Here is a 27,456-nt window from a genome sequence, read left to right as displayed (position 1 = left end):
TTGCTACACATCTTCATTTGGCTTACATGGTGAACCTAATTTCCAGTCCCCTGTGAAAGACAGGAAAATTTGGAGAAGCCAATGGAGCTACTGCAACAGATGGTTATTGTGAATTACTGCAGAATCTAGCCATCTCATGGGCATGAAATATGAACTGCAGCCTCATACCTACTTACAAAGCTGAAACATTTGCTTAGCTTAAAACCAATGAATACTTCCATTGATTTAAATAAGTCTATTCATACTTAGGTTAAGATTATGCATACCTTCCCCCCCCCCCAAAAAAACCCCGGGATCTAAACATTTTCAAGATACAGGCCCCAAAGGCCTACCTGCAACCATATAGCAGTGAGTCTAGAGTGTTTACATTGTGTTTGGGTGAGACACAGAACACAGTGCATCATTTGTGTGCATGTACAGCCTGCCTGGTTTTGGTGTTTTGTTCTGCTGCTGCTGATGATGTTTTTTTAAGCGTGGGCACACTTTGCATTTTGCAGGGACAAAAAGGAGAACCTGGCGAAATTAAAGATGTAAGTGTCACATTTTCTGCATCAGTCTCCCATATTAGCCCTTGAAAGCTGGCGGTACAAAGCACACTTCCAACTAACTGGCTTTGTGTTTGTTTTCTTTTTCTTCTCCTTCTCTTGTCCAGGTTGTAGGACCAAGAGGACCCCCTGGGCCACAAGTAGGGAGCTGACTTTTTCTGCTACATTATTTAAATATTTTGGAGGAAAATGGGGAGGGGCCGTAGCTCAGTGGTAGAGCCTCTTCTTTGCATGTAGAAGGTCCCCGGTTCAGTCCCTGATGGCATCTCCAGGTAGGGCTGGGAGAGAATCCTCAGTCTGAAACCCTGGAGGGCCTCTGCCAGTCAGTGTAGACAATACTGAGATAGACCAATGGTCTAACTCAATATAAGGCAGCTTCCTATGTTCACAAAGATTTTTTTTGTTTTTTTAAATCTAACGGAGTTCTCTGTCTTCACCTGCTTAAGGGGCCTTCAGGTGAACAAGGACCAAGGGGAGAACGCGGAGATAAAGGGGAAAAGGTAAGACAAACTAAATACACACGTGTACACACACACACAATGGGCAAGGGGTTGAGGATGTGATCCTGTTTACACTTACCAGGGAGCAAGCTCCATTGTATATGGTGGGACTTACTCCTGAGGAAACATGTAAAGGATTGCACTGTACACCACTACTGAAAGCATCTGACTACCATTCCCATGTCTTGACTTTGTTGGTTTTTAAAATATCAAACTTGTCATCTCCTCATGTCAGGGGGCGTTTTAGCTGATTTACATAGGTGCCGATATCATATTAAAGTATTGTGTTGTGAGCACACTAGTCGCCAGATCAAAGTGTTTCCAGTAGCCACATCTGGAGGGGGAAGGGGTGATCTGTTGATCGGTTCTGAAATCTCTTTGAAATGAATTTCTTTTAAAAAACGCACTCAAGCTGCTCCTGCCAGGTTTTACAGTAAAAAGGGATGGGGTTTGACTACCTTCGTGTGCCTCCGTTTTCAGAAGAGAGAGGTAGAAATGCACTGGAACCAGCAGAACAGTGCGTGTGATTCTGCCCTTAGTCACAAGGATTTGGGAAGGTTAGTTCAAGAGTTACGTAGGGTATAGGATGAGTGCTTAATAATCTGACTGTTTTGCTTTCTGTACTTAGCTGGGTAAGGGAGTAAGTTTTCAATATTCTTTGCGGTGAAGGGGCTAGCGACTGATTAGGACTGGGAAGACTGGTTCAAATCCCCTACTCACCCATGAAACTTATTGGCCGACCTTAGGCTGAGAGACAGCAAGTGGCCCAACTTCCTCATAAGAGTTTTTTGTGATGATGAAATGTATTGGAGGCGAGGGTCTATCAACTGAGTGCAGGGGGGCCAATGTAGTTAGAGAGAGAAAAATCTATGCAATCCCGAGCTCCTCAGAGAAGGGTGGAATGAAACTATCAGAATATAAGTAAATAATATTATGATGATGTGGAGTTTTGACAATACATGGTCCAGTAATCCATTCTCGGCACATGGCCTATGATGTATACAACATGCTTTCCTATTTGCAATGACTTCAGTTCTCAGTGAATTGCTAGAGAGGATAAAGATCAGGTGTGGGGAACTTTTGGTCATCCAAATGTTGCTGAACTACACCTCCCATCATCCCTGGCCATTGACCATACTTGCTGGGACTGGTGGGAATTGTAGTTCAGCAACATCTGAAGGTCCACAGGTTCCCCACAACTGATGTAGATCTTCATTTGCATTCCTTTGTACACATGGCTCTGCTCTCTCCATTGGATAGAATGGAGCCATCCCCAGCTGGGAAAGAAGTCCCTGTATGCATTACATTTTTTATTGGAAAACATATTTGTTACTGGAAAACTTAAGATATTAGGCTGAATTGATGGACCCATAATTTTCAGGTCATGAGAAGTAATAGCTCCACTATATCTGCACTAGTCAGACCTCATCTGAAGTACTGGGACATGTTCAAAGCTAGTCCTACTCAGAGTAGAACCATTAAAGTTGATGGACATGGCTAACTTGCATTCATTAATTTCATTGGGTCTACTATTCCGAGTAGGACTTGGTTGACTACAACTCATTGTGTCTAGTTCTGGGTGGATGTAGACAAATTGGCAGTAGGTTCAGAGGATGGCAGCATAGATGACGAGAGGCATGGCAATCGAGTTTTATGATGAAGAAAGGCTGAAGGAACTGTACATGTTTAGCCTGAAGAAGAGAAGGCTGAGGAGGAGACAATGAGAGCACTTCAGATGCCTGAAGGCCTGTCTGTCACATAGAAGAGGGCAAAGGCTCATTGTCTGCTGCCCTGGAGGGCAGGACTAGATCTAAACAGGGTTAAGTTACAAGAGGGTGGATTTTGCTAGAACAGCAGGAGAAACATCATAATGCTAACAGCAGTTTGACAATAGTGGTGGTAGGTGGGCTGTTCCTTGCTGGAGGCCTGCAAAATATTGAGGGAGGTGGTGAGCTCTCCCTTGGTGGCAGTCTTCAAGCAGAGGCTGGAGAGCCGTCTGTCAGAGATGTTTGAGCTGTGAATTCATTTCATTGAGCGGTGGGAGGTTGGGTTAGATTTATTTAATTTTTAAAAATAAAATTATGCATTCTTTTCCAAATAAAATGCTTCCCAAAGCAGTTTACGATAACGTGCTCAAACAAATGGTCTGTAAGGCCCTGTCCAACCATATGATTCCATTTCCCTCCCCCCTCTGCCCCCGCTGCCCAATCCTTAATGTGTTTTTCCTAGAAAGATCTGACTGTAGTGGCATTGTAACTATATATAGGCCACAGATTGTTCCAACAATATGTACTGGTATAGCTGTTGGTACATCGCTGAGCATTTTGTGTTGGTATGACAAATCTTAGGACTGGGCCATTAATTTACAGATTAGACTGATAGGGGAGAATCAACAATAGACTTAGGGCTGCAGTCCTATGCACCCTTAGGTTCAACTCAGTGAGACTTACTTCTGAGTAAACATGCATTGATTTGTGCTGAATAAGAGGCATAATATTAATATCGGGGTTAATTGGACTGTGTGTTGTTGTTGTTTTAAAAAAATGATTTTCCAGTATAATATTGGAAGAGACAGTATAATAGTCCACAATCTGACGTCCTTGGAATATTTTTCTTCCTTTTGTAAAAATAGGGTGCTGCTGGCCCACGTGGCAGAGATGGCGAACCTGGTACACCTGGCAATCCTGGGCCTTCTGGACCCCCAGGTCCTCCAGGTCCCCCTGGCCTTGGTGGAGTGAGTATTATCAACTTGATTTCCCACCCTACCCCCAATTTCTGCACACCAGGATGTGTGGTTACAGAAATGAAAAGAGCTCTTTCACTGTGCTACCGATCAATAATTCCTGGTGTTCTAATTCTGCAAAAGCCTTAATTCAGTTCAGCATGTATAATGCGCTATGTCAAAATGTTAGAGTGCAACAAAATGTTGTGAAGGGTTTTTAATTGGCTGAGATTACATTTGCCCCTTTTTGTTGGTTTGTTATCTGCAAAGTGGTGCTGCCTGACAGCTATGGTTTTCAAACTTGTTCTGGGGAACGTCTGGAAAACACCCACCCACACCATAACAGAGGTTCTACAACCAGACAAAATTCTACAACAAGGCAAAATCCCAGGTAGGCCTGGGAGAGACTCCTGCCTGAAAGCCTGGAGAGCTGGTGCTGGTCAATGTAGACAATACTGAGCTAGATGCACCAATGGTCTGACTCACTAAAAGGCAGCTTCTTTGAAACACAGCCAAGCTAATTCATCACTCCCAAGCTTATATTGCCATGGGGTCAGCTGCAGGAGAGTGCTGGGTATATTCTAGAACACATTCTCAGTTCACGCAGGGCTGACAGTGTGCTCAGCAGGCTGAGCCATTGCCCTGTCTGATATGTCCTAGAATCTTTTGCAGTGCACTGGGGATCTATGACAGGCATGTAGGTGTTCCTTAAGATATCAGTTTATCTTAAGGGTTCCCTCAAGGTAGAAATCCCTGTGTTAGAGAGCAAAGGAGGATCGGATCAGCAGGGCCCGCCAGTGGTAGTGGACTTGAATCAACAATGCAACATGGAATTAGATGTGCATAAGCCCATTGGTTTTTCTAGGCTTACACATCGCTATCTGCATACTCCATTGTGCCCCCAAAGTACATTTGTAAATTCTTCCACAAATCACCTTAAATTGTTAATTACACCCAACTGGTCTAGGCAACTGTAGTTTTGGAAACTTCGGGGGCTGGTGAACTTTACTTGCGCCAACAGATTAATTGGTGCACCAACCAGGCATCTATGAAATATTTGAAACTGCAATTTTCAGTTAGAGAAGCTTCTTATGTAGGACACCAGGCCCAACAGTTAGCAGTGGGTCATAGAGAAAATGTTGCTAGGACTAAGCTGGTTTTTAATTCTGTGGGAGGCTATGAAACAATCAGGAGACTGACGCCTCTGGACAAAGACATTCCATTGGTGGATTTCCTCAAGTTTGTATTTTAGATTCGCTAAAGCTGCAATCCTATACTCTCTTACCTGGGAGTAAGTTCCGGTGAATTCAGTGGTGCTGGACTACAACTTCCACCAGCCAGCTTCATCAGTGCTCAGGGATGATGGGAATGATAGGCACTATAACATACTTTCTTTAGTCACTTTGCAACTCACCTGCAATTACTATTATTTGCAGCACGTAAACAATATCAAACACGTGCATATTGGAGGATATTTAGTGTAGAATATATGACACACTCTTGTTCTTTGCTTGCATTAACTAACAACCAACTAATTGTGGATGTTATTTCACACATAGGGCGCATTCACCAGGTCCTATTCCTTTATTTCAGATTCAGATGAGATAACCACCAACCACTTTACTTAAAGTCACTGCTGCTGGTAAACAGAGTTGCTACTCTGCATGAAAGCACTGGTTGAAAAGAGTGGGAAACATCCCAGAGATGTGAAAGCCTGGAAAAATGGGGGGGGGAGTTTGCCCCCCACAAATTTTCTGGGTTTTTTTCTGAAAAGTTTGACGAAAAAAACTCACATTTCTCTCCCTGCCCCCATTTTTCTGTTTTTTTCCAGGCCATCACATCTCTAATATTTACTCTTGCCATTTTTAAATGATTCTTCTGTGGCCACGCAGTTAACGTGCTTTAAGGAGTAAGCGAGGTTGTACCTTTGGACATAGATGTACTTAAAGGTTTCAGAACAGAAGTAGGAGACAAATCTGATGGGATTGTCTTGCTCTCCTTAGCATAAAAGTACTTTTCTGGGGGAGAAAGTTTGACGACAGTGTCTGTTTTTAAGCCACGCATTCTAATTATTCCAAGTGCCCTTCAATATCTCTTAGATTCACTGTATTAGTAACTGTGTGTTACAGACACCCTGTCTCCAGGTATAATGAGTAATGTTTTGTATTCCTAAGAAGTTGTTGGAAAGTTTGTGTACCACTAAGTTGATTTCTATCACTGTGGGCCTTCTGCTCATTTTCTGCCATGGAAAACATTGAAACAGCGACTTTGCAATAAGATGGTCAGGAAATGGCAAATTACGACTTAGAAAGCTTTTCTTTTTTTTTCCAGATGAAATTCTTCTCACCAATATCACTCAGTAAAACATTTGCATGGGAGTATAAGTCCCAAGGAGGGTAAAAATGTAAAATGAGCTTGCCCTAATTTTTTCCTCTGTGATGTGAGTGCACTTGCCCATCAGATACTAAGGGAAGCTCTGGGCTTTTGAAAAGCCTTCTTGTATTCCTCATTGTACGAATGTTCTCCATCTGATCACATCACATTCCACTGAACGGACCATGTTCTATTTGTGCTTTATCTTTGCAGAACTTTGCTGCTCAGATGGCTGGAGGATTTGATGAGAAAGCAGGTGGTGCTCAGATGGGAGTGATGCAAGGACCTATGGTAAGGACTAGGAGATTCTCCCTGAGTCCTTTGAGCTCATGTCTACACTATATATACATATATATTGCCAGTGTGAGTAACCTGTAGCCCTCCAGATGTTGTTGGACTCCAACTGCCATCAGCCCTAGCCAGCATGGCCAATGATCAGCGGTGATGGGAGCTGTAGTCCAGCCACATCTAGAGGACCATAGGTTCCCCACCCCTGGTTTATCCCTGATATGTTGGTTTTATGCCAGTTAGCTGTCATGAGATGATGCACCCAAAGAATCTTGGGATCCTGCAGTTTAGTGATGGCAAGAACTCTCTGTTGAGAGATTTTTAGCACCACTTGCAGAACAGCATTTTCTTAGGTTCCCTGCAGACATTGTCACCTGCAGGGTTTTGAAGCTCTCAGGCAAGACACTCATTGGGCCTTAACATGGAAATGGTGGGGTATGCAGACTGAGAATTCTTGTGTCGTGCCTCAGGGGTGCTCTGTTTTCGAGTGCTCTGTACAAAATTAAAATCGTGGTGCTGTTGGGGTGGCAGATCATTTATTGGTCTTGTGACCCTGGCAAATTCCTGACTTTGCCACTCTCTGGAACTGATTTGTCCTTGGGAGAGGGAATCACTGTGTTCAGGTGATCAAACCTTGGTTTCGTAAAGCTAGAAAGGTGTGAGCTTCAGGCACACTCCTCCCTTCACTTGAATGGTGGAACAAGTCAGGAACGATGGTTAATGGCTTCCAGTCGTGTCAGGATACAGAATCCTTCTTTAAACCATGGCTTTGTATTCTCGCTTGTTTGAAAGCCATTAGGACAGATGTGTTTAACTGCAGCTTCCTGCCTTGTTCACTCGCTTGTGCAAGGAGCCTGAGGCTTGTGTATATCTTGGCTTATTAAGGCAACATTTACTTGTTTAAATGAGACTGACTATTATATTTTATTTATATTAGTTACTGTATCTATATCTCATCTTTCATTCCAAGAGCCCAAGGCAGCACATATGGTTCTTCCTCTCCCCTCCATTTTATCCTCACAACAACCCTGTGTGGTAGTTTAGACTGAGAGGTGATCAATAATAAAATAATAAAATAATAATAATAATAAAATTTTATTTAGCAGACGCCCATCTGTCCGACTGAACGGACACTCTGGGCGACGTACAATATAAAATACAATATAAAATACAATCTGCTCATATACATAATCATCACATTATTAATATCATAACATCTCATCTGAAGACCATCTTACATTAATACAGTGTAAAACCTAACCCACCCCAGAGATCCCATAGGCCTGCCTGAAGAGCCAGGTCTTCAAGGCTCGGCGAAAAGTCAACAGGGAGGGGTCACCAAGGTCACCCAGTGTCTAAGTGGAGATTTGAAACTGAGTCTCCCTGATCCTAGTGTAACACTCTTCATCGTTGCACAACACTGGCTTCCTATTAGACCAGTTAAATCTATATGCCGTGAGCAACCTGTTAGGCCAAGGGACTTCTTTTACATTGAAAATTGCTCAGCAAAATGATGCATTTTGCAAAAACACCTGAGAAATTAGGAAATGCAAACAGTTCCTAAAGACATCAGTGAGAACTGTGGTGGTTCACTCATCTTGAAAACAAGGCATGATGTACACTTGGGCCATAGCCCTTACTTTGGAGGGGAGTTGCATTGTAATTGGTGGGGCTTAGAGTAAGTAAATGTTACAGGATGATGGTGTTTGAGCTCTTCCAGATGCCTCTTAAGTTTGGAGATCTGGTGTGCTGTTATATGTGCTTTAGTCCATGCTGGTTTCTATGACTGAGAGCTAAAAGAGACAAGCAGACACCCCATGTGATGGTGGGCCTGCTGTTGGGCTGAACCACTAGGCTTCCCCAGGGTATGGTCTGAAGGGCACCACTTGGCTTAATGAAGCTAAGCAGTTTTGAGTCTGGTCAGTGCCTGGATGGGAGACTGGATAGGAACACCCTGTCCATATGCCTTGGGTTCTGTGATGGAAGGAAAGTGGGATAAAAATGTTAAGAAAACAAACAAAATGCTCTAAGATAATGCTGACATTGTATTATTTATTTGCTTGTTTATTATTTAATTATTCCTGCTATCCCACCTTTTGATCCAGAAGGATGGCTTACATAAAATAATACACCGTAACAGGCAAGGGGAGCCTGTGACCCTCCAGATGCTGTTGGGCTCCAGCTCCCATCAACCCCAGACAGCATGGCTAAATGGCCAGGGATGATGGGAGCTGTAGCCCAGCTGCATCTGGAGAGCTACAGGTTTTCCATGCCCGGATTGCTTCTGTCTCCTTCATAATAGGCTAGCTAATTAGCCAGCATAGCTCAATTTGACTGAAAGAAGTTACACGTCTAACTTGTGTTAATGACCACCTGTCAACCAGCATAGTTCTGTTGAAGCCAATAAGGGAAGGATCCCTTCTTGGTGTTAAGACAAAGTGATGCCACCAAAGTCTCATCAGCACCACCTTGCCTACTACCCAAAGTTCTAACCATGTTTTCATTGTAAATTAATTTAACTACTTATTGTATTTTTAAAACCTTTGTTCGTTTGCTACTCCAGGATTGTTCAAGCAAGCCACTTTCATGGAAAGGCTGACTATAATGCTACTAATAATAGTCTTTGGGCCTTTGCATCCCTTGCCAGAACCTCCCAAGCCACATGCCAAAATAGTTGAAACAGATGGTTATGGACAGGGAAGTAATAGAGAGATTTGTTTGAAGGGACCGGGTCGCTGTTGCACTTGGATCAAGGGCTGAAGTATGCAAAGACAGGCAGCAGCTACTGTTCTTCAAGACTTCCAGCAGGAATTTTTCTACTCTCCAGCATTTCTTGGCAAGCTGTAAATGAAATGCAGGCTTTGTAAACATGGACAGTTTCCAAGAGAAAGCAAGTGCGTGTGTGTGTGTATGTGTTTTTAACCACAGAATTACTTGTATAAATACAAATAGTCCTGGATGGTGCATAGACAGAAAGGGGGAATTAAAAGAGCCATGTCAAAGCAGCCACCACAGCATGAGACCTGTTCTAGTTCTTAATGCCTGTGCAACCTTGGCCAAGTGTTTCTCTTGTGCTGGGATTATAGAGGGTTTTTTTTTTAATGATTGTTGTCTAACAGTATTTTCCTTTACAGGGACCTATGGGACCACGAGGACCCCCAGGACCTCCAGGATCTCATGTAAGTATTAAAATCTTTCAACTCTCATTGGATGAGCTCTCATGATTGAAAAAAATAATGCAACAGAAATGATCGTCCTTTTCCAAAGTGACCACTGAGGAGCTCTCTACTATCTTCTTTCAGGGCCCTCAAGGATTTCAAGGCAGCCCTGGTGAACCTGGAGAACCTGGCACTAGTGTGAGTATCTGGGAAGTGAGATTGCCTTTGTCAAACGCTGAGCATCCACACATTTGTGACACAATTGACACACTCAAGTTCTCCTTTCTCTCTTGTCCTGCTATGCCTGCAAATCTCCTCTTTGCTTTTGGGAACCTTAACCCCTGGGGAAATCTGACTAAAGTATCAATTGAAATATCTAGCCTAGGGGTTCTCAAAAAGTGTGAGCACGAGCAAACTAAAAAGATGTTTTGAGCTTTGTAGCTAAAGCCAGGCCTAACAGTTATCACATCGAGAAAGTTTGGGGCTTTTCAATTAGGGTGGGGGAAATTACTAAGGGCGAACACGAGGGAGGTTTCATGTACTAGAGAGAAATGTAGGAACATAAGAGGGTCCTGCTGGATCAGACCAAAGGCCTGACTAATCCAGCATCCTGTTTTCCCACAGTGGCTAACCAGATCCTTGTGGGAAGCCTGCAAGCAGGACATGAGCACAACAGTACTCTCCCCACTTGTGCTTACGAGCAACTGGTACTGAGAGGAATAGTGCCTCTGATACCTGAGGTTCTCCTCTAATAATATAACATCCCTGTCTCATAACATCAGAACTCAGGGCCACTTACTGAAATTTATCAGCAGTAGGTTCAGGAAAAGCACAAAGAAACACATATCCAAACAGCACAGCATACTCTACAATAATAATAATAATAATTAAATAATAATAATAATTTAATTTTTAGGCCGCCTATCTGGCCGAAGCCACTCTAGGCGGCGTACATATTAAATTCAATAAAATACAAAATACAGTAAATACAATAAATACAATAAAATATAAAAATAATCATCAGTGACGGAATAGCAGCAATTGTAATACATAGCGGCAGGGATTGAGTATATAATTAGCCCATCCCGATAGTCTCAAAGGCCTGACCAAACAGCCAAGTTTTTAATGCTCGGCGGAAGGTATCCAGGGAAGGGGCATGTCAAAGATCGAACGGGAGGGAATTCCAGAGAGTGGGGGCCGCCACCGAAAAAGCCCTCTCTCTAGTCCCCACCAACCTAACTACTTTTGTTGGTGGGATTGAGAGAAGGCCCTGCTGCCTACTGCAGCCTTTCCCAACCAGTGTGCCTCCAGATGTTGTTGGACCACAACTCCCATCTTCCTGACCATTGGCAGTGCTGGCTGATGCTGATGGGAGTTGTGGTCCAACAACATCTGGAGGCACACTGGTTGGGAAAGGCTGCTCTACTGCATTAATGGTAGTGCAAGGGCAAGTGGATATTTGCAGGGGGGAATCTATGTGTGAGTTGCCTAAGCTTGTTCCCTCCCACAGATTCTCCTCCTAACACCCCTCCCTGCCTGGACTAATTTGGAGCTACCTGGGGGGAAATTGCAGTGGGGTGTGTGTGTGGGAATGACTAGAGAAGATACAGGAGAGAATTGGCAAGGGTTAATCACTCCTCTCCTACCAACTTGCTGATCAACCCCTCCAAATGCCTTTTCCCTACCTTCGAATTCTGAAGGGACCCCATGTTTCCCTCCCATAGTTCCACCATTATGTTACCACATCACATACGGCCCCTGGAATTGTGTGCCGCCTCCCATCCTCAACAGATTAGGGCATAGCATCTGAAAGAGGAGACAGCTGTACATGAGGAGGCTCCCCACCTGATTTAGAACCTTGGGCAATCAACTTTTTTTCTTTTTTCTTTTTTTAAAGGTGTGATTTTTCTGTTATTTTTTTTTTAAATGTGTTTTTAACTGCTGTTGGCTTTGTTAGCTTGTATTATGTCTTGTTTTTATATTATACATATTTTCTTTTGCGGTGTGTTGATTTTTGTAATCCTCTTTTATATACTTCTGTGGAAAGGCAAAGTACTTTTTAAGATTAAAATAACAACAGCTTTAACCTTTGTTCACAGTGTCGTATGTAAAATGGGTTTCTACTGATTAACCCTGCTAAATCTCTGTTGTTGACTTTGATACACTGGGGAGGTTTTAGGCTGTAACCTAATTACCTGGGAGTAAGCCCCATTAAATTAGGGACTTGCTAGGCAATGGTAAACCCCCTCTGAATACCCCTTACCATGAAAACCCTATTCATAGGGTAGCCATAAGTCAGGATCGACTTGAAGGCAGTCCATTTCCATTTTTCGTAGTAGACATGCTTAGAGTTGCAGCCTTAGCTTGGAGCCTTCCTGGACTTGCTCTGTAGTAGGCAGTGCCTGTGCAAGACCGTATCACCTAAGGTGGGTGGAACTTGTTGCTGTTGCGTCTTACCCCAGCTTACCAATTAAAATCGTTTTGCTATTATGCTATCAGCGGCAGCGGCAGCAATCTCAGTGCCGCATTCTGAGGAAGGGTTCCTTCATCATTGTGGGCAAAGTGGTCCTGGAGAGCAGCTGCACCACTGCTACTTTTCTGCAATGGCAGCAAATACTCAGCGTTTGCTGCCATCACAGCAAAGTGATGGGAACAGACAGAGACCTTCTTTGGGTCCACCTCACCCACAATGCCTCACTCCAAGGACCAGCTGTGGGCAGGCTGAAGCAACTGCTGGGCAGTTTAGTCAGCTAGCTGGGGAGGCACGGCGATGGGTAATGTCCATGGATGCATGAGCTGCCACCCTCTTGATCTGCCACTTGAGCAATGTGGCTCTGCAAGGCTCATGGTAGGGTCTACCCTAGTGCCAGTCTGTTGTTGTTATTTTAAATTCCTCCCCTCATTTTACTGGTATGTAGAATGTATATTCTAATTTAAATAATGTTTAAATAAATCCAGCAGGTGAGCTGTAGCAAATGTGGTTGGGCCCTAGGGTTTGTCTGCCAATGGTGGATCATATGGTGTGCTTAGGATAGTAGCTGGGTGCTTATGTGTGGCGATCAGTGGGCTTATGTCTCCAGTACACAGTTGCAGTGTGGTGACCACAAAGGGAACTTACTGCATGAGTTCGTGTAGGCTCAGATTAATAACAGGATGGAAATTGTTCATTAGCCTTCTTCCCGTGGATCTAGCTGATAAAGATGTCATAGATGTATCTTAGGAAGTAAAGAGGCATTTAGAGATAGACGATGAGGAAGTATAGTGTTACGTCAGCTATGAATATGTTGGCTTATTATGGACCCAGTTGAGTAGCTATAGTGATGACCTTGGTGTGCTGAACTCTGAGGGAGGAATTAGAAGGGATGCTTGATGTGGGCCTGCTGCTGAAAATGGTGTCCCTGTGTATGGAAAGGGGAGAATTTTGGTTCAGTGTGCATTTAAAGGTGAATCTAACTAAGTCACGCTTCCTGAAACAGTACACACATCAAAACATAGTCATCCTTTGAAATTTATACTTCTCTCAATTGTGCGATGCGGTTCTCCAACCAAGTGTGCATACAAGTGCAGTTAGTGAAAATAACAAAAATTCATTGCATTAGGGAAAATTGCCTTCAAAAATGTGTACCTTAGGCAAAATGTCATACAGAATGTGTATATTAGAAGAAATCCACCCTAAAATGCTGATGAATTTTCATCATTGCTTTCTAAAAAAGGAACTCGCAATCTGATGTGGAAATGTGAGGAACTGAGTTTAAGACTGGAAAAATAAGAAACTGATAGAAACGGAAACTGACAAATTTGCCCATCCCTATCCCTGCATGTGGACTTCTCTCCCCCAAATCCTGTCATGTTTAAGCACCATGTGATGTGTTTCTCTGCTCCTGTTTGATATTGTTGGCTGCTGCTCATCGGGGTGGGCAGGTGAGGAATTGCATGGATAGATAAGTCACAGTACTGGACAGCATAGTGATGCTGTCCCACTTCCCTGACCTCCTTTTTCTGAGTTGATGCTACATACTGGGACAGAGAAGGGGAGTGGCGAGGTGTTGGCAAGGTTGGCATGGTGCAAACACGGTGGCGGGAGCACCTGATTGGCTCCGCCAGCACTGACCTCGCCCCTACGCCTCTCCATCTCGGTATGTAGCAACAATTCAGCTGGCAGGAGGTCCAGTAAGCAGTGCAGCCCCACCATGCTTTCTGCTACTGGTAAATCTGCTTAGGGTGGAACTTGTCATGAATCTGCCATTCTGGTCAGCAGCTCTGTGTTGAGCATCACATCTTGTCAGGGCTGACCCTGCCATTAGGTAGTGTGAGGTAATGGCCTTAGGCAACAGATTTTGTCTGTCATGAAAGGGCAGCTAGTTGTTGTTGTTGTATTTTGACTGCCAATGAGGGGGCTGAGGTGCTTGTGGAATTTTCTGCTTCAGATGCCTCAGATTTCCCCTCCCCCTTGATAAAAAGCTTTTTTCTGAACATGTTAGGAATCATCATCTTATGCCACTGTATTTGTTGTTTGGATCACATGTCTTACCTTAATGCAGAGGTTCCCAAACTTTGGTCTGTGGGCCACCAGTGATCCACAAGCTTCATTCTGGTGGTCTGCAGCATGTCTGTGGATTTGTGGCATCCATTGTATTAAATATTCATACTGATTTTAAGTGTATTTGTATTGCTTTTATTTCTTATATTTTATGTATTGCAATTTGAATTCTGTGGAATTCAAATTGTAAATTAATAAAATATATAAGAAATAAAAGAAGCAATAAAAATACAGTTAAAAACCATACAGCATCTAGTACACTGCATTACAATTGCTACGACAAGCAGAAAAATCATTAAGTGGCCTGCCAAAAGCCACAGCAGTTTTCAAGTGATCCATGGGGGGAAAGGTTTGGGAACCACTGCCTTAATGTGGCAAATAGAGGTCAACATTGGCGTCCCACAGTGCCATAAAGTTGCTGGCCAGCTCCAGGCGCTATTGGATGAAACCGATTATCTAGATCCATTTCAATCCGGTTTCAGGCCCGGTTTTGGCACCGAAACAGCCTTGGTCGCCCTGTACGATGACCTTTGTCGGGAGAGGGACGGAGGGAGTGTAACTCTGTTGATTCCCCTTGATCTCTCAGCGGCTTTTGATACCATCGACCATGGTATCCTTCTGGAGAGGCTCGCGGAGTTGGGAGTTGGAGGTACTGCTTGGCAGTGGTTCCGCTCCTACTTGGCGGGTCGTCTCCAGAAGGTAGTGCTTGGGGAACATTGCTCGACACCGTGGGTTCTCCAATGTGGAGTCCCGCAGGGGTCAGTTCTGTCCCCCATGCTTTTTAACATCTATATGAAGCCGCTGGGTGCTGTCATCAGGAGTTTTGGAGTGCGTTGCCATCAGTACGCTGATGACACGCAGCTCTATTTCTCCTTTTCATCTTCTTCAGGTGAGGCTGTCAATGTGTTGAACCGTTGCCTGGCTGCGATAATGGACTGGATGGGAGCTAACAAACTGAGGCTCAATCCGGACAAGACTGAGATGCTGCTGGTGGGCGGTTTCTCTGACCAGATAGTGGATATACACCCTGTTCTGGATGGGGTTACACTCCCCCTAAAGGAACAGGTTCATAGTCTGGGAGTTGTTTTAGATCCTTTCCTGTCACTTGAGGCTCAAGTAGCCTCGGTGGCACGGAATGCATTCTACCAACTTCGGTTGGTAGCTCAGCTACGTCCCTATCTGAGCAAGGAGGACCTAACATCAGTAGTACATGCTCTGGTAACCTCGCGATTGGACTACTGCAATGCGCTCTACGTAGGGCTACCTTTGAAGACAGTTCAGAAGCTGCAGCTCGTGCAAAATGCGGCGGCCAGACTGATAACGAAGACCAAGCGGTCTGAACACATAACACCTGTTCTGGCTCGTTTGCACTGGCTGCCAATATGCTTCCGGGCCAGATTCAAAGTGTTGGTTTTGACTTATAAAGCCTTACACGGCGTGGGACCACAATATCTGCTGGAACGCCTCTCCCGATATGAACCTGCCCGTACACTGCATTCTACAACGAAGGCCCTCCTCCGAGTTCCGACTCAGAGAGAGGCTCGGAGGGTGGTAACAAGAACTAGGGCCTTCTCGGTGGTGGCCCCTGAACTGTGGAATAGTCTCCCCGATGAGGTGCGCTTGGCGCCGACTTTGCTATCTTTTCGGCGCCAAGTTAAAACCTTCCTCTTTTCTAAGGCATTTTAATCTAATTTTAATTTTAATTTAGTTTTAAATTTGCTATAATTGATTTTAGACTTTTCATTTTATTATATGTGCTCTTGTAGTATTATTATGGGTTCTTATTGTATGTATCTGTATTTTGTTGTAAATTGCCCAGAGAGCTATGCTAGTCGGGCGGTATAAAAATCTAACAAATAAATAATAATAATAAATAAAGTGCAATGCAGCTCTCATTGACACAGAAGAAGTGCTATATGCTATTCCGGCTATGTATTGGATATATTGGGGTCACTTTGGCCTATATATCTCTCTGGTGTGCTCCTGTTATCTGATAAGGCCCTGTCCTGATTTCATCAGCGATTCAGAGAGGACGCTGATATGTAATATGAGCAGATGGGCCTCCTCTGTGGTGGCACCTGCTCTGAAGAATTTGTTGCCTAGGAAGGCTTATGAATCCTGATTCTTCATGAATGTGTCCTCGTGTCCTGCTTGTGGGCTTCCCAGAAGCTTCTGTGGTTACCGTAGAAACGGGATACTGGATTATATAGGCCTTTGGCATGATTTAGCAAAGCTCTTTATATGTTCTTTGAGGTTTTAGAAAGATGGGTAAAGCTTTTAAAATTTTATTTTGGAGAGCTTGGGGGGGGCAATCCTCTGATTTGCTTATTCTTAATCTGTGTTTACTCTTTGTGGCTGTTTTGATATCTCATTGCTTAAACATTAGGGATTTTTGTGTGCGATGACGGTTTTTAAAGAACTGTTATCAAAAACCACCTTGAGAGGCCTGTTTGCATTTTGTATATATACTCGCTGTAGTAGAGAGTCAGTGATGTCCTCAGACTTCAGTAGAACAGGCAGTGATACCAATTAATGGAATCTTAAGGGCAGATCCATACTATACATTTAAATTGCATCATACGCACATTTAAAGCACATGACATCCCTCAAAGAATAGTGGGAACTGTTGTTTCCCCCTCACAGAGCTACAACTTCCAAGCACCTTTAACAAATTACAATTTTCATGCTGCTTTGGGAGGAAGTCATGTGCCTTACATTTGCATTGGACGTGCTTAAAATGTACTGTTTATTTTAATATAAGGCACAGTTGAGGCCTAGAGCCGGTATGGAGAACCCTGGGCCCTCCAGATATTGCTGAACTATACCTCTCATCAGGCCCAGCAAGCATGGCCAGTTGCCAGGGATGATGGGAGTTGTTGTTTAACAATATCTGGAGGGCCGCAGATTTCCCACACCTGGCCTAGTCTCTAACAACAGTCATCTTATCAATAATGCAAACAGCAACCATGAGTGGTTCTTCCCGTACTACCTCTTGAAGGCAGATACCTCCTCCTTCAATTATCCATTCTCTTAATATTGTTTCATGTGCTTTCTTAACACTTGTAAGCCGCTTAGAATACATCCTAATGTAGAAAGTGGGATATAAGCTCCATTAACATGTACTCAAAGTGACTTATATCCTTTGCTTAAGAAGCAAACTATAAAATTAATATATTAAGCAACAAACAAAAGCATCTGAAATGGCAGTTTAAAGCAATAGTAAAAAGCAGCTATGAGTAGGGTACAGTTTGGGGCCTTACCTTAAGAATAGCTTTCTGAAACAGCGCCATTTTCAGCATCCTAAAAATGAGCAATGAAGGCATATCTCCTGTGGGAAACCATTCCAGAATCTGGGTGCCATACATGAAAAGACCCTCATACTTACTTGCCAGACTTCCAGTGATGGAGCGAAAGATGAAGTAATAGAAGTAACATTTATATTAATAAAGGAGCATCCATTCCTGTCCCTCGAGGCTCGGGTAGCCTCGGTGGCACGGAATGCATTCTACCATCTTTGGATGGTAGCCCAGCTACGCCCCTACCTGGACAGCGACAACCTCGCCTCAGTTGTGCATACTCTGGTAACCTCTAGATTGGACTACTGTAATGCACTCTACGTGGGGCTGCCTTTGAAGACAGTTCGGAAACTACAGCTAGTGCAAAACGCGGCAGCCAGACTGCTGATGAGGACGAGACGGTCTGCACACATAACACCTGTTCTGGCTCGTTTGCACTGGCTACCTGCTCGTTTCCGGGCCAGATTCAAAGTGCTAGTTTTGACTTATAAAGCCTTACACGGCGCGGGACCACAGTACCTGGCGGAACGCCTCTCCCGATACGAACCTACCCGTTCACTACGTTCAACATCAAAGGCCCTCCTCCGAGTTCCGACCCATAGAGAGGCTCGGAGGGTTGTAACAAGATCTAGAGACTTTTCAGTGGTGGCCCCCGAATTATGGAACAGTCTCCCCGACGAGTTACGTCTGGCGCCTACACTTCTATCTTTCTGGCGCCAGGTCAAAACCTTTTTATTTTCCCAGGCACTTTAATATATTTTATTAGCTTTTAATATGTACCAGATTGTTTAATTGTTTAATATGTTTGCCTTTTAGTGTTTTTTATGTGATTTTATTGTATTTTACTTACTGTTGTGCACCGCCCAGAGAGCCTTCTGGCTGTGGGCGGTATAAAAATTGAATAAAATAATAAATAATAATAAATAATAAAATGGAAACTGATGACATTTGAACTCAATCTAGGCCCTGCCTTGAAGGAGCCTTTGGTATTGGAATGAGTCCATTACACAGACACAGCAGAAAAGACAAAAGATTTTCATATCCATGAGCTGGTGGCTTCTTCTTTTTTTTAGGTAGTAAATGGCTTCTTGATTTATACTACTGTCAAAGAAGCCCAGGATGGCAAATAAATCTGTTTGGGATAGGGTATAATGGTAAAACAGGTAAAAGGGTTCCTTTTATTGGACCGAGTTCTGCTGGTGGATAGAACTACATTTTCAGAGTTTTTGAAGAGTCCCTGGGAAACAGGCTAACAAAGAGCCCTCCTTTAACTTGTGAAGGGTGAGGAGGGTGCATGGAAACAAAGTATGTTAGAGTACTTTGCCCAAGATGACTCCTACTAGTTTTTAAAAAAGCACCTTCCAACTGCTTGTGGTGTAATTAAAAGTACCGCGAAACTGTATTCCATATGAGTGCTGCTCAGGAATAATACCGCCCTGTCTCACACTGTTGGACTGCCTACCCAACATTAACCCTTCATCTTCTGTATTGATTTAGCACAGTGCAAAGCCTGTGGTTGCATGTAATGTTAAACCATGGTTCAGTGTTATGTGCTTGAGCTAGAAGGAGTTGCTGTGAGCCTTGGGCTCATACACTCCCCTTTCCTTCTTCTTCTTCCCATGTGGCTGGGAGGGAGGCTTCAGCGGGATTTATTTTTCTGTTTATTCCAAAACCTGGCTTGTCATGAAACGTACCCGAGTTTATTTTAAGCCACAATCACTCTTTTTTATGTAACAACAAGCCAGGTTTTGTGGGAAGTGAAATTAAACTCTGCTGAAGTTATCCTCCCAGCTGTGTGAGAGAAGAGGAGGGGGAGAGCGCATGAGCCTGAGGTTTAGCATAATTTATTTATTTAATATACTTCTTGATTGTAAAAATCCTCTAAGCAGTTTACAAAAAAGACATGGTTTTGTGTTCCAGTGAAACACTGCCTTTTGCCAATCATGAAATGGAGAGTAGAGTCTCCAGTTCCCTCACAGATACCCTTTGCAAGTGTGTAAAGGGGGGAAAGCCCTACTCTTTTGTCATCCTAATTCTGAATGCAAGATGATTAATAGAGAGCCTAGATAAGAATGAGGGTGAAGCAACAACCACATGGTGTCTTTGTTTAGGGGTTTCTTCTAGCTTCTTCCAGCCTCTTGCTGATGTCAGGGTTCTAGTATCTGCTCTGGCCTCTGGGACTGACCACCAGCTATGCCACAGGTCAGCAACTCCCACCACATGTGAACCTCTACCTCCATTGGTGTGTCATCCCCCCAATACAAAGAGTATTGATTGAAAGAGAATTATTGGATGATAGATTAATGAAGATTGAGAGGGATGATTAAAGAAGGGGATAGAGGGTGGGTATGTGTGGGTGTGAAGGGAGGGAATGAATGAAGGGGGGAGAAGGAGTAACCTACCCACTTTTTCTGTTTGACTCTGCTTTGCCACCTGACTGCTTTTCCAAGAGAATGAGGTCCTTGATCCCCAAAAGGTTTCCCACTCTTGAGCTATGGAGTGGTGTGTTAACAGCCACCTATCATGGAAATCTGCTAGGCAATGCCTACTCTAGTCCCATTTTTTCCTGATATGGAAGGACAGGTTATGAGAAGCTGCACAAAGCTGCAGATGGGGATACAAGAAGCACCAGCATGACCAGTGACTTGGGGAGCCCACAGTTTCAGAAAGGATGGATCCCCATGTATACTGGTCTCAACATTCAAGAAACCAGGCCTCATTAGGACTTGCTGCCCATTAACAAATCATGATGATGTCAGCAGGTGGTCACTAGAGCCGAGAATATTCAAGAGGCCATATTTTACACTTCTCATGTATATTGTTGTTTTCTCTCTCCCAAGGGTGCAATGGGACCCCGTGGGCCACCTGGGCCATCTGGAAAACCTGGTGATGATGTGAGTATCCTATCTCTTGATATCTTGGAATCATGATAGTGGGCTCAAACAACTTTGCACGTATGTAGCTGAAGGAGGAGTTTGCTACAAAAGTCATGTTAAAGCAAATACAAAACTGTTGGAAGTTCAAGCCACAGAGGGTTGTATCTAATCATACTAGTTCTGTTCAGAGTAAACCCATTGAGATTAATGACCATGACTAACTTTGGTTCATTAATTTGAATGGATCTTCTCTGATTAGAACTAGCACTGGATACACTCTAGAGGGTTTATGGCTGTGAACACACTATATACGTTTAAAGCATATCCACCCCTTGAAAGAATCCTGGGAACTGTAGTTTACCTTTTGCAGAAGTACCATTCCCAGCACCTTTAACAAACCACAGTTCCCTGGATACTTTGGAGGTGGGGATGTGCTTTAAATGTATAGTGTGTATGCAGCCTAGGTCTCTTCCTATGTGTTACATATACTAGTTTAATAGTGAAGTCTGTTAGACTGGTATGGATCCTAATGTATAGCCAAAATGGCGCCATTTACACACAAGATGGGGAGGTATCAGTAGGCTTGCGGGGGAAACCCAAGGTTGCAGGTGTATAAAAACACTGCTCATTTAAAATGGTTTAACAGTAATTACTTCATGATAGGGAGCTCTGGGAAATGTAGTTTGGTGTTGGGGGAGGACTAGTAATCTCTTCCAGACTTCTCAGCACCCTCATCGGACTACAGTTCCAAGAAGTCTTTGAAAGATGTGTTAAAATGGTAAAAAAATGTTGGTAGGTTCATAGTGTAGATATGGTCTTCATAAAAGTCCAGCAAGGATTGGGGGCTTCTTGCTGTAATGCTGGGATTATATTTTGTTGCTTGAATTACTGAAGCTGATATGAACAGGGCAATTTTGAATTTAGAAGGGCAACTGAAGGGGTTGGGGATACACTGCAACTTCTGTATGAAGAAATACAAGAGCTGAAACTACTTGTGCCGTCTGTCGGTCAGTCTGTCTGTTTGTGTTTTACTGGTGCTAAGTAGGGAGTTTGTAACGTGTTTTTACTTAGATGATTTATTTGAAACAGGTAATTTTAAAGCATATTTCTAATCTACTATAACATCAGGGCTGGGGGATCTCTGGCACTCCTGACATTGATAAACAACATTTCCCATCAGACCCAGCCAGTATATTTGTGGCCAATAGTTAAGGCTGATAGGAGTTTAGCCTAAGAAACATCTGGAGGGCCAAATGTTCCCTGTTGAACCTGGTGCCTTGCAGATGTTTTGAACTACAACTTCCATCAAAATAAATGAAAGACTTTACATTCCGTGTAGTGTGCAGTTGATCTCTGGTGCTGTCCCAAGACAAAGGCCAGTTACATATTGGAATGGTGAAAAGGGTTTAGCAAATTCATGGAGCCAAAAGTGGCTGCAGCGGGCAACCATTACTCAGGGATCATTTAATATATCTCTGGGGCTTGCCAGAGGAGAGGAAATGACAAGGACCAGAACTCTGTGATTCTCATACACTTGCTTCTGAAGAGGAAAGCACATAGCCCATAGCTTTAAGAGTGGGCATCTGGCTATACCTTCTGTGTGGAGACAGAGAATGCCAGGCTAGCAGGATCACGGGGTTGACCCAGCTCAGCAGCTTAAATTCCTTGATCGTAACGTTCTCTTCTGATTTTACCTTTTGTATAGAAGTAATCCATTTCTTTAAAAATCAAGTAAGTTTTCGCCACTTAACCACTTTGTCTCTTTCAGGGCGAAGCTGGCAAACCTGGCAAATCAGGAGAGCGTGGACTACCTGGGCCTCAGGTATGGATGTGTCCAGCATATTACAGATATCTATGCACATACAACTGAATTCAGAAATGCAGCAGAAGGGCACGGCCTCCTAGTAGCACAATTTTTGGAGGAAATCTTCTGCGATTTTGGCTGAAGTAATCTCCTTACTCTTCCTGGGGATAAGCTTAGAATGGCCGGTTTCCCCATCAGGCCTAAACTTTGATTTAAACAGAGAAAAAGAGACTATTGGATTTCTGGCTTAGGCTGCTGAAGATATGTGAGAGCCTTTACTGAATTTGACTTTGAAACCATCCTATCACTCAAGTTATTCAGAGATTCAAAGTTTAACTAACTTTTGGAAGTCATTGCCACAAGGTGACCAGTACTTTTACTTCATTCAGAGACAGGCTGCAGGCACGATTACCAGTGGCTTGTGCTGTGCATACTCCATGTTAAAAGAAAATCACTATTCTGTACTGAGGCAACCTAAATTCTGCATCCCAATAAAGGCTAAATTCTGCAACCTGTCTATATTATGCAAATTAAATACATCTGCATTTATTTTACATTTGTGTGAAATTTCTGCTAGCCATTGAAATTCTGCATCCTGATCACTGCTCAGTTATGTTTATATATATTTGTACTTTTGGATACAAATTGCAGTGGCTAGTGGCTGATGCAAGTCTGCCTCTATCTATCTAATCTAATCTAATCTTTGAAGCCTGTCTTTGCAGCTATAAGAAACTTGCTTTAAAAGAAATTTCTGAACTAGAGTGGAATTGCACATAATACACAAACCTGTCAGGAATAGCCGGTCTTAATTTGAGTTTTGGGTTTACATGAAGAAAAGGGTAGGGTATGCCTGAGACTTACCAATCAACCTGAGTGTCATGAATTGGTATTATGATGTCAGTGACTTGCATCATAATTCTGTTTGCCTTGACATTTAAGGGTGTAACTGTAGGGTGTTGAAAAGGGGGAGCAAAGAGCATTGCTGACTGACTATCATCAGATATGGAATAAAGGGCTAGAGAGGTCTCTTCTTAAACATGAACAGGTTTCCCCCCCTGTTTCTTTATTATTCCTGTTTGGTACAGACCCATATATGTGGCTTATTAATTAATTAATTAATTAATTTGTATCCCACCCTTCCTCCCAGCAGGAGCCCAGGGTGGCAAACATAGCACTAAAACACTTTAAAACATCATAAAAACAGATCTTAAAATACATTAAAACAAAACAGCATTAAAAACATTTTTTTTAAAAAACCTTAAAAAGGGTTAAAAACATTACTAAAAACATATTAAACAATTCCGACACAGATGCAGACTGGGATAGGTCTCAACTTAAAAGGCTTGTTGAAAGAGGAAAGTCTTCAAAAGGCGCCGAAAAGATAGCAGAGATGGCACCTGCCTAATATTCAAAGGGAGGGAATTCCACAGGGTAGGTGCCACCACACTTGGATAAGTCCTCCTTCAGTGTAAATGACTGATAGGCCCAAAACGTAGCCCCTTAGCTTCTGCAGCAAGTTGTTCAGTATTCCAGTTTTTGTGAAATTATCTGCATGTGTTTGACAAACCATTCTTCTTCTTTTTTTAACTGATCTCTCACTGACTTTTAGGGTGCCCGAGGTTTCCCTGGGACCCCAGGTCTTCCTGGTGTGAAAGGTCACAGAGTAAGTAAGCAAGTATCAAATAGGTTGGGGTTTTCATCAATGTCTCTGCACAAGTATGACAGGAGATACAATGCAACTGTTTTATGTTTTCTTCTCTTTTCCTAGGGTTATCCTGGATTAGATGGTATCAAGGGAGAAGCTGGTGCTGCGGGTGCTAAGGTAAGAAACATTGGCTTGTAGTAGCCAGTGGTGTCCATATGCATCTCCTCCTCCTCCTCCTCTTCCCCAAAACTGCTCCAGAGGGTTTGGGGAACCTTCTATAGCAGATCTGGGGTATCTGGGGCTGTTGGTGGGGGGCGAGAAAGGGAAAGCTTCATTGCATAAGTGGAAGCTCACTCATACAATGCTGGTATTCACCCATACTCAATTCCTTCCCCATCCCTCCCATACCAACCAGTGAATCCAGAAACCCATGCTGTATATTGTCAAGATCAAAATCCCTTTGCAAATTCTAGTAACCGCTTACAATGAATGCCCTCTTCCCACGTTTCACTGTGGGCACATCCACACTGTCACTATTTTTGGATGGGATTCAATCGCATCCTTGTAAATTCAGGCTGTGCAGCTAAAGCTGATTTGGAGGTCTTCTGAAACAGATATGATTCCCCAAAAGACCAGACTTCTTAAAATAAGGAAAGTGCTGGAAAGTATAGGATAGCACTTGCTTGAAGCACTGTCTCTCATTTCCCTGCAAAGAAAATCAGGATGAATGCTCATTAAATAGCTGATGCTGTCTAATTTCTCTGCAAACAAATCAGGCTGAATTAAACAGGTGTTCTGGGAGCAACTTGTATCGTATGACCTCTTTCAATAGAGGCCCTGCACATCAGTAATATTGAAAAGTTGCTTGCAAGGGTGAAATTACCAATTCTTAAAAGGAATTTAATTTTTTTATTTAAATTTCTAAACTTCCCTTTCTGTCAGTGTACAATTTGAAAAGTGAGCTACAGACATTTCTTTTCAAGGAAAATACATTATCTTTTTCAAGGAAATCATGGTGCATGGGGAAATAGATCTTGATGTGGTAGGAAAAGAAAACACTTTTTTCAGTGTTAAGCTGGGCTGGACCCTAAACTAGTTGGTATTTGAAATCAGTTCTCCAAGGAAGTGGAAGATGCATACCAAAAATGGCAAGATTTATAAAGCAGAAAACTATCTTTTCAGTGGCAACCAGTGAAAGCTGATGCTGAAAATTAGCATGTTCTCTTAAAGCCTAGCTGTGTAATAAGTGGATTGTTGCTTTTTCCATAGTAATTAAGCACATAGCATTTAAAAGTAGCGAACACACATAGTCTTACAGTACATTTGTACTATCCCTCTTGCTGCCAACTGGTGTTTTGCTAACTACTGTTGTGACATATTGAATACCCACTGCATATTATGACATATCTAACCATCCTAGTCAGCCTGGAAGCTCCCCAGTGTGCCTAAGTGCCTAACACGAGAAAGAGTGTGGGAAACTGTGTGAGGATTCCTAATAGTAAATTTGGGCCTTTTCCATTTTTTATAGTGTGAAAAATGGACAGTTAATGCACCTTTCATTGCATGGGATCCACAGGTCTTCCCTCAAGGAAGCAATTCTGTACATTTTCCCAGCACTCAAGGTGCAATTTAATGTTGTTTGGAAAATGGGTTTCTTTCTGCAGCTAGCAAATCCAGCACAAGTCAGTGTCATAAGAACTTGGAGCATTCAGCTTTGTAGGGGTGCTGAAACCGACTAGCTTTCTTACAGAAACTGACAGCTGTGTAACACCCTCCTGGGTCATAATGGTTTAACCCCACTCTGTCCTCCAATTCTACCTTTCTGATAGAAATAGTGTTACCAGCTGAGATGCACGCATAGCCAACTGTTTGCCACTGATGTGGTGTTATATGCTAGCAGAGTGCCCTCTGGTGTTTAATCAACAAGAATGGCAGTGAGAATTTTTGCACCATTCAGAGCACTTCCAGACCATTGCTTTTTTCAGGTGGGATTCAATCACATACCAGCAAATTCATGTTGTGCAATTCATAGCGGATTGGAAAGTCTTGGGCAACTGACCCACTCTCCCAGAAGATCCGACTTTTAGCAATAATGGGAAGATTCACTGGAAAGTGTGGGATAACACTTGTATTGATGCAATATTATCTAACCTTCCCACAAACAAACCACAATGAATGCTTATTAAATAGTCAATGTTGTTTAATCTCACTGCAAACAAATCTGGATGAATGCTCAATAAGCAGGTTGTTTGAAAGCGCCCTCAGAGTCTGGTGTCCCAGCCCAGGTCCTTGCTGATGTGGGGTTTGGTAGCAAAGAAGTAGTAGGAGTTTAATTACCATTGTCTCTCTTATTCTAGGGTGAAGCTGGGTCTCCAGGTGAAGCTGGGTCTCCGGGTCCTATGGTGAGTATGAGCTGCTCAACTATTTTTAATCAATAATAACAGCACGCTATCACTGTGGGGTAGGCATTGTCCATCTGCAGGTGACGAAAAAGTCCCTCCCTTGCCTCTCAAGAGTTTATGCAGCTTGAATGTATATTTATATCCTGTCTTCCATGGAAAGCCTATGTAAGGTTCTCGTGTGACCTCCCTTCCAGGCACTGACCAAACACTTGTTGTGCATGCTTAGCTGCAGCAAATGGTGCCAACTTTATCAGTCCCAGTTGAACATTACCCAGACTTTTTATTTGTGTCTTAAACTAGTCTTGGTGTAGTTCTGCCTGGTATACTCTAACATTGCTGTAAAACATTTATGTTGTCTCTGTTGCAAACCAAAGTTGTTGGGGGGGGGTTGTTTTGTTTTTACTCTTTTATTGTTTTATTTTTTATAATTTTATATTGTATGTTCAGTATTGTCTTCTTTTGTAAGCTGCCTAAGGGATATTTACAGATGGGCAGCTATTTAAGTAAAATAAGTAAAAAATGTGTGCAATGTGCACAGTGTCTCCCTGTGAACAATGCATGCATACGCACACCCAAACAGGTTCCCTGCAATAGACAAGGCCTCCCTTCATGCCCTCCGCTCCTTTTCTGCCTTTTATTTATTTATTATTACATCTGTATTCCACCTTTTCTCAAAGGTTAAGGTGGTGTACGTGGTTCTCCTCTCCATTTTATCCTCACAACAACCCTGTGAGGGAGGGTCGACTAAAGGGACAGTGAGTGGCCCAAGGTCATCCACTTAGCTGAGTAAGGATTTCAACCCTGATCTCCTAGATTCTATTCCAACATCTTAACTAGTGCATCACACAGTCATGTCGATGAGCATTTCACTAGTCTGTCATAATGTAGAGTACTGGAGTTCCTTAGCACATTGAAGATTGCATTCTGAGAGACTTGTAAGGATGTGATGCCATGCTCATTTTGGCCATTGTTATTTCCCAGGGTCCCCGTGGTCTTCCAGGTGAGAGAGGACGCCCTGGCCCATCTGGTGCTGCTGTAAGTATCAGCATTGTTTGAATGTTGCCCTATGTCCTGGAAATGGTTGCTTAAGTTTTTGTCACTACTGTAGAATAAATGTAAATGCTCATGTCTTTAGTGGAAATCTCCTTCCCTCTGCAATCCCCACTCCATTTGCCATGGTGTAAACCACTTCCTAGAGTAATGGTGGAATGGGGTTTCTTTTTCCTTTTCAGTGTACTTACTGAGGCTGTTGGGAGCTGACATCCAAAACATTTGGACGCAGTGATAGCTGGCGCAAGGAGGCCAAC

General features: G+C 43.1%; 1 protein-coding gene across 1 annotated transcript; it reads left to right on the top strand.

Annotated features, from left to right (window-relative positions):
* Positions 1 to 622: 622 nt before the first annotated feature.
* Positions 623 to 27,205, top strand: LOC133382234 (collagen alpha-1(II) chain-like; the record flags this gene model as incomplete). Its single annotated transcript, XM_061621916.1, has 12 exons — positions 623 to 685; positions 992 to 1,045; positions 3,678 to 3,779; positions 6,354 to 6,431; positions 9,563 to 9,607; positions 9,731 to 9,784; positions 20,263 to 20,316; positions 22,067 to 22,120; positions 23,712 to 23,765; positions 23,871 to 23,924; positions 26,105 to 26,149; positions 27,131 to 27,205. Coding segments are annotated over 12 exons (732 nt in total), but the record flags the coding sequence as incomplete, so codon positions are not given.
* Between the last annotated feature and the right edge of the window lie 251 nt (positions 27,206 to 27,456).

The sequence above is a fragment of the Rhineura floridana genome, chromosome 3 (assembly GCF_030035675.1).
Source record: "Rhineura floridana isolate rRhiFlo1 chromosome 3, rRhiFlo1.hap2, whole genome shotgun sequence".
Classification (NCBI taxonomy): domain Eukaryota; kingdom Metazoa; phylum Chordata; class Lepidosauria; order Squamata; family Rhineuridae; genus Rhineura; species Rhineura floridana.
This window is presented reverse-complemented; position numbering and strand designations above follow the sequence as displayed.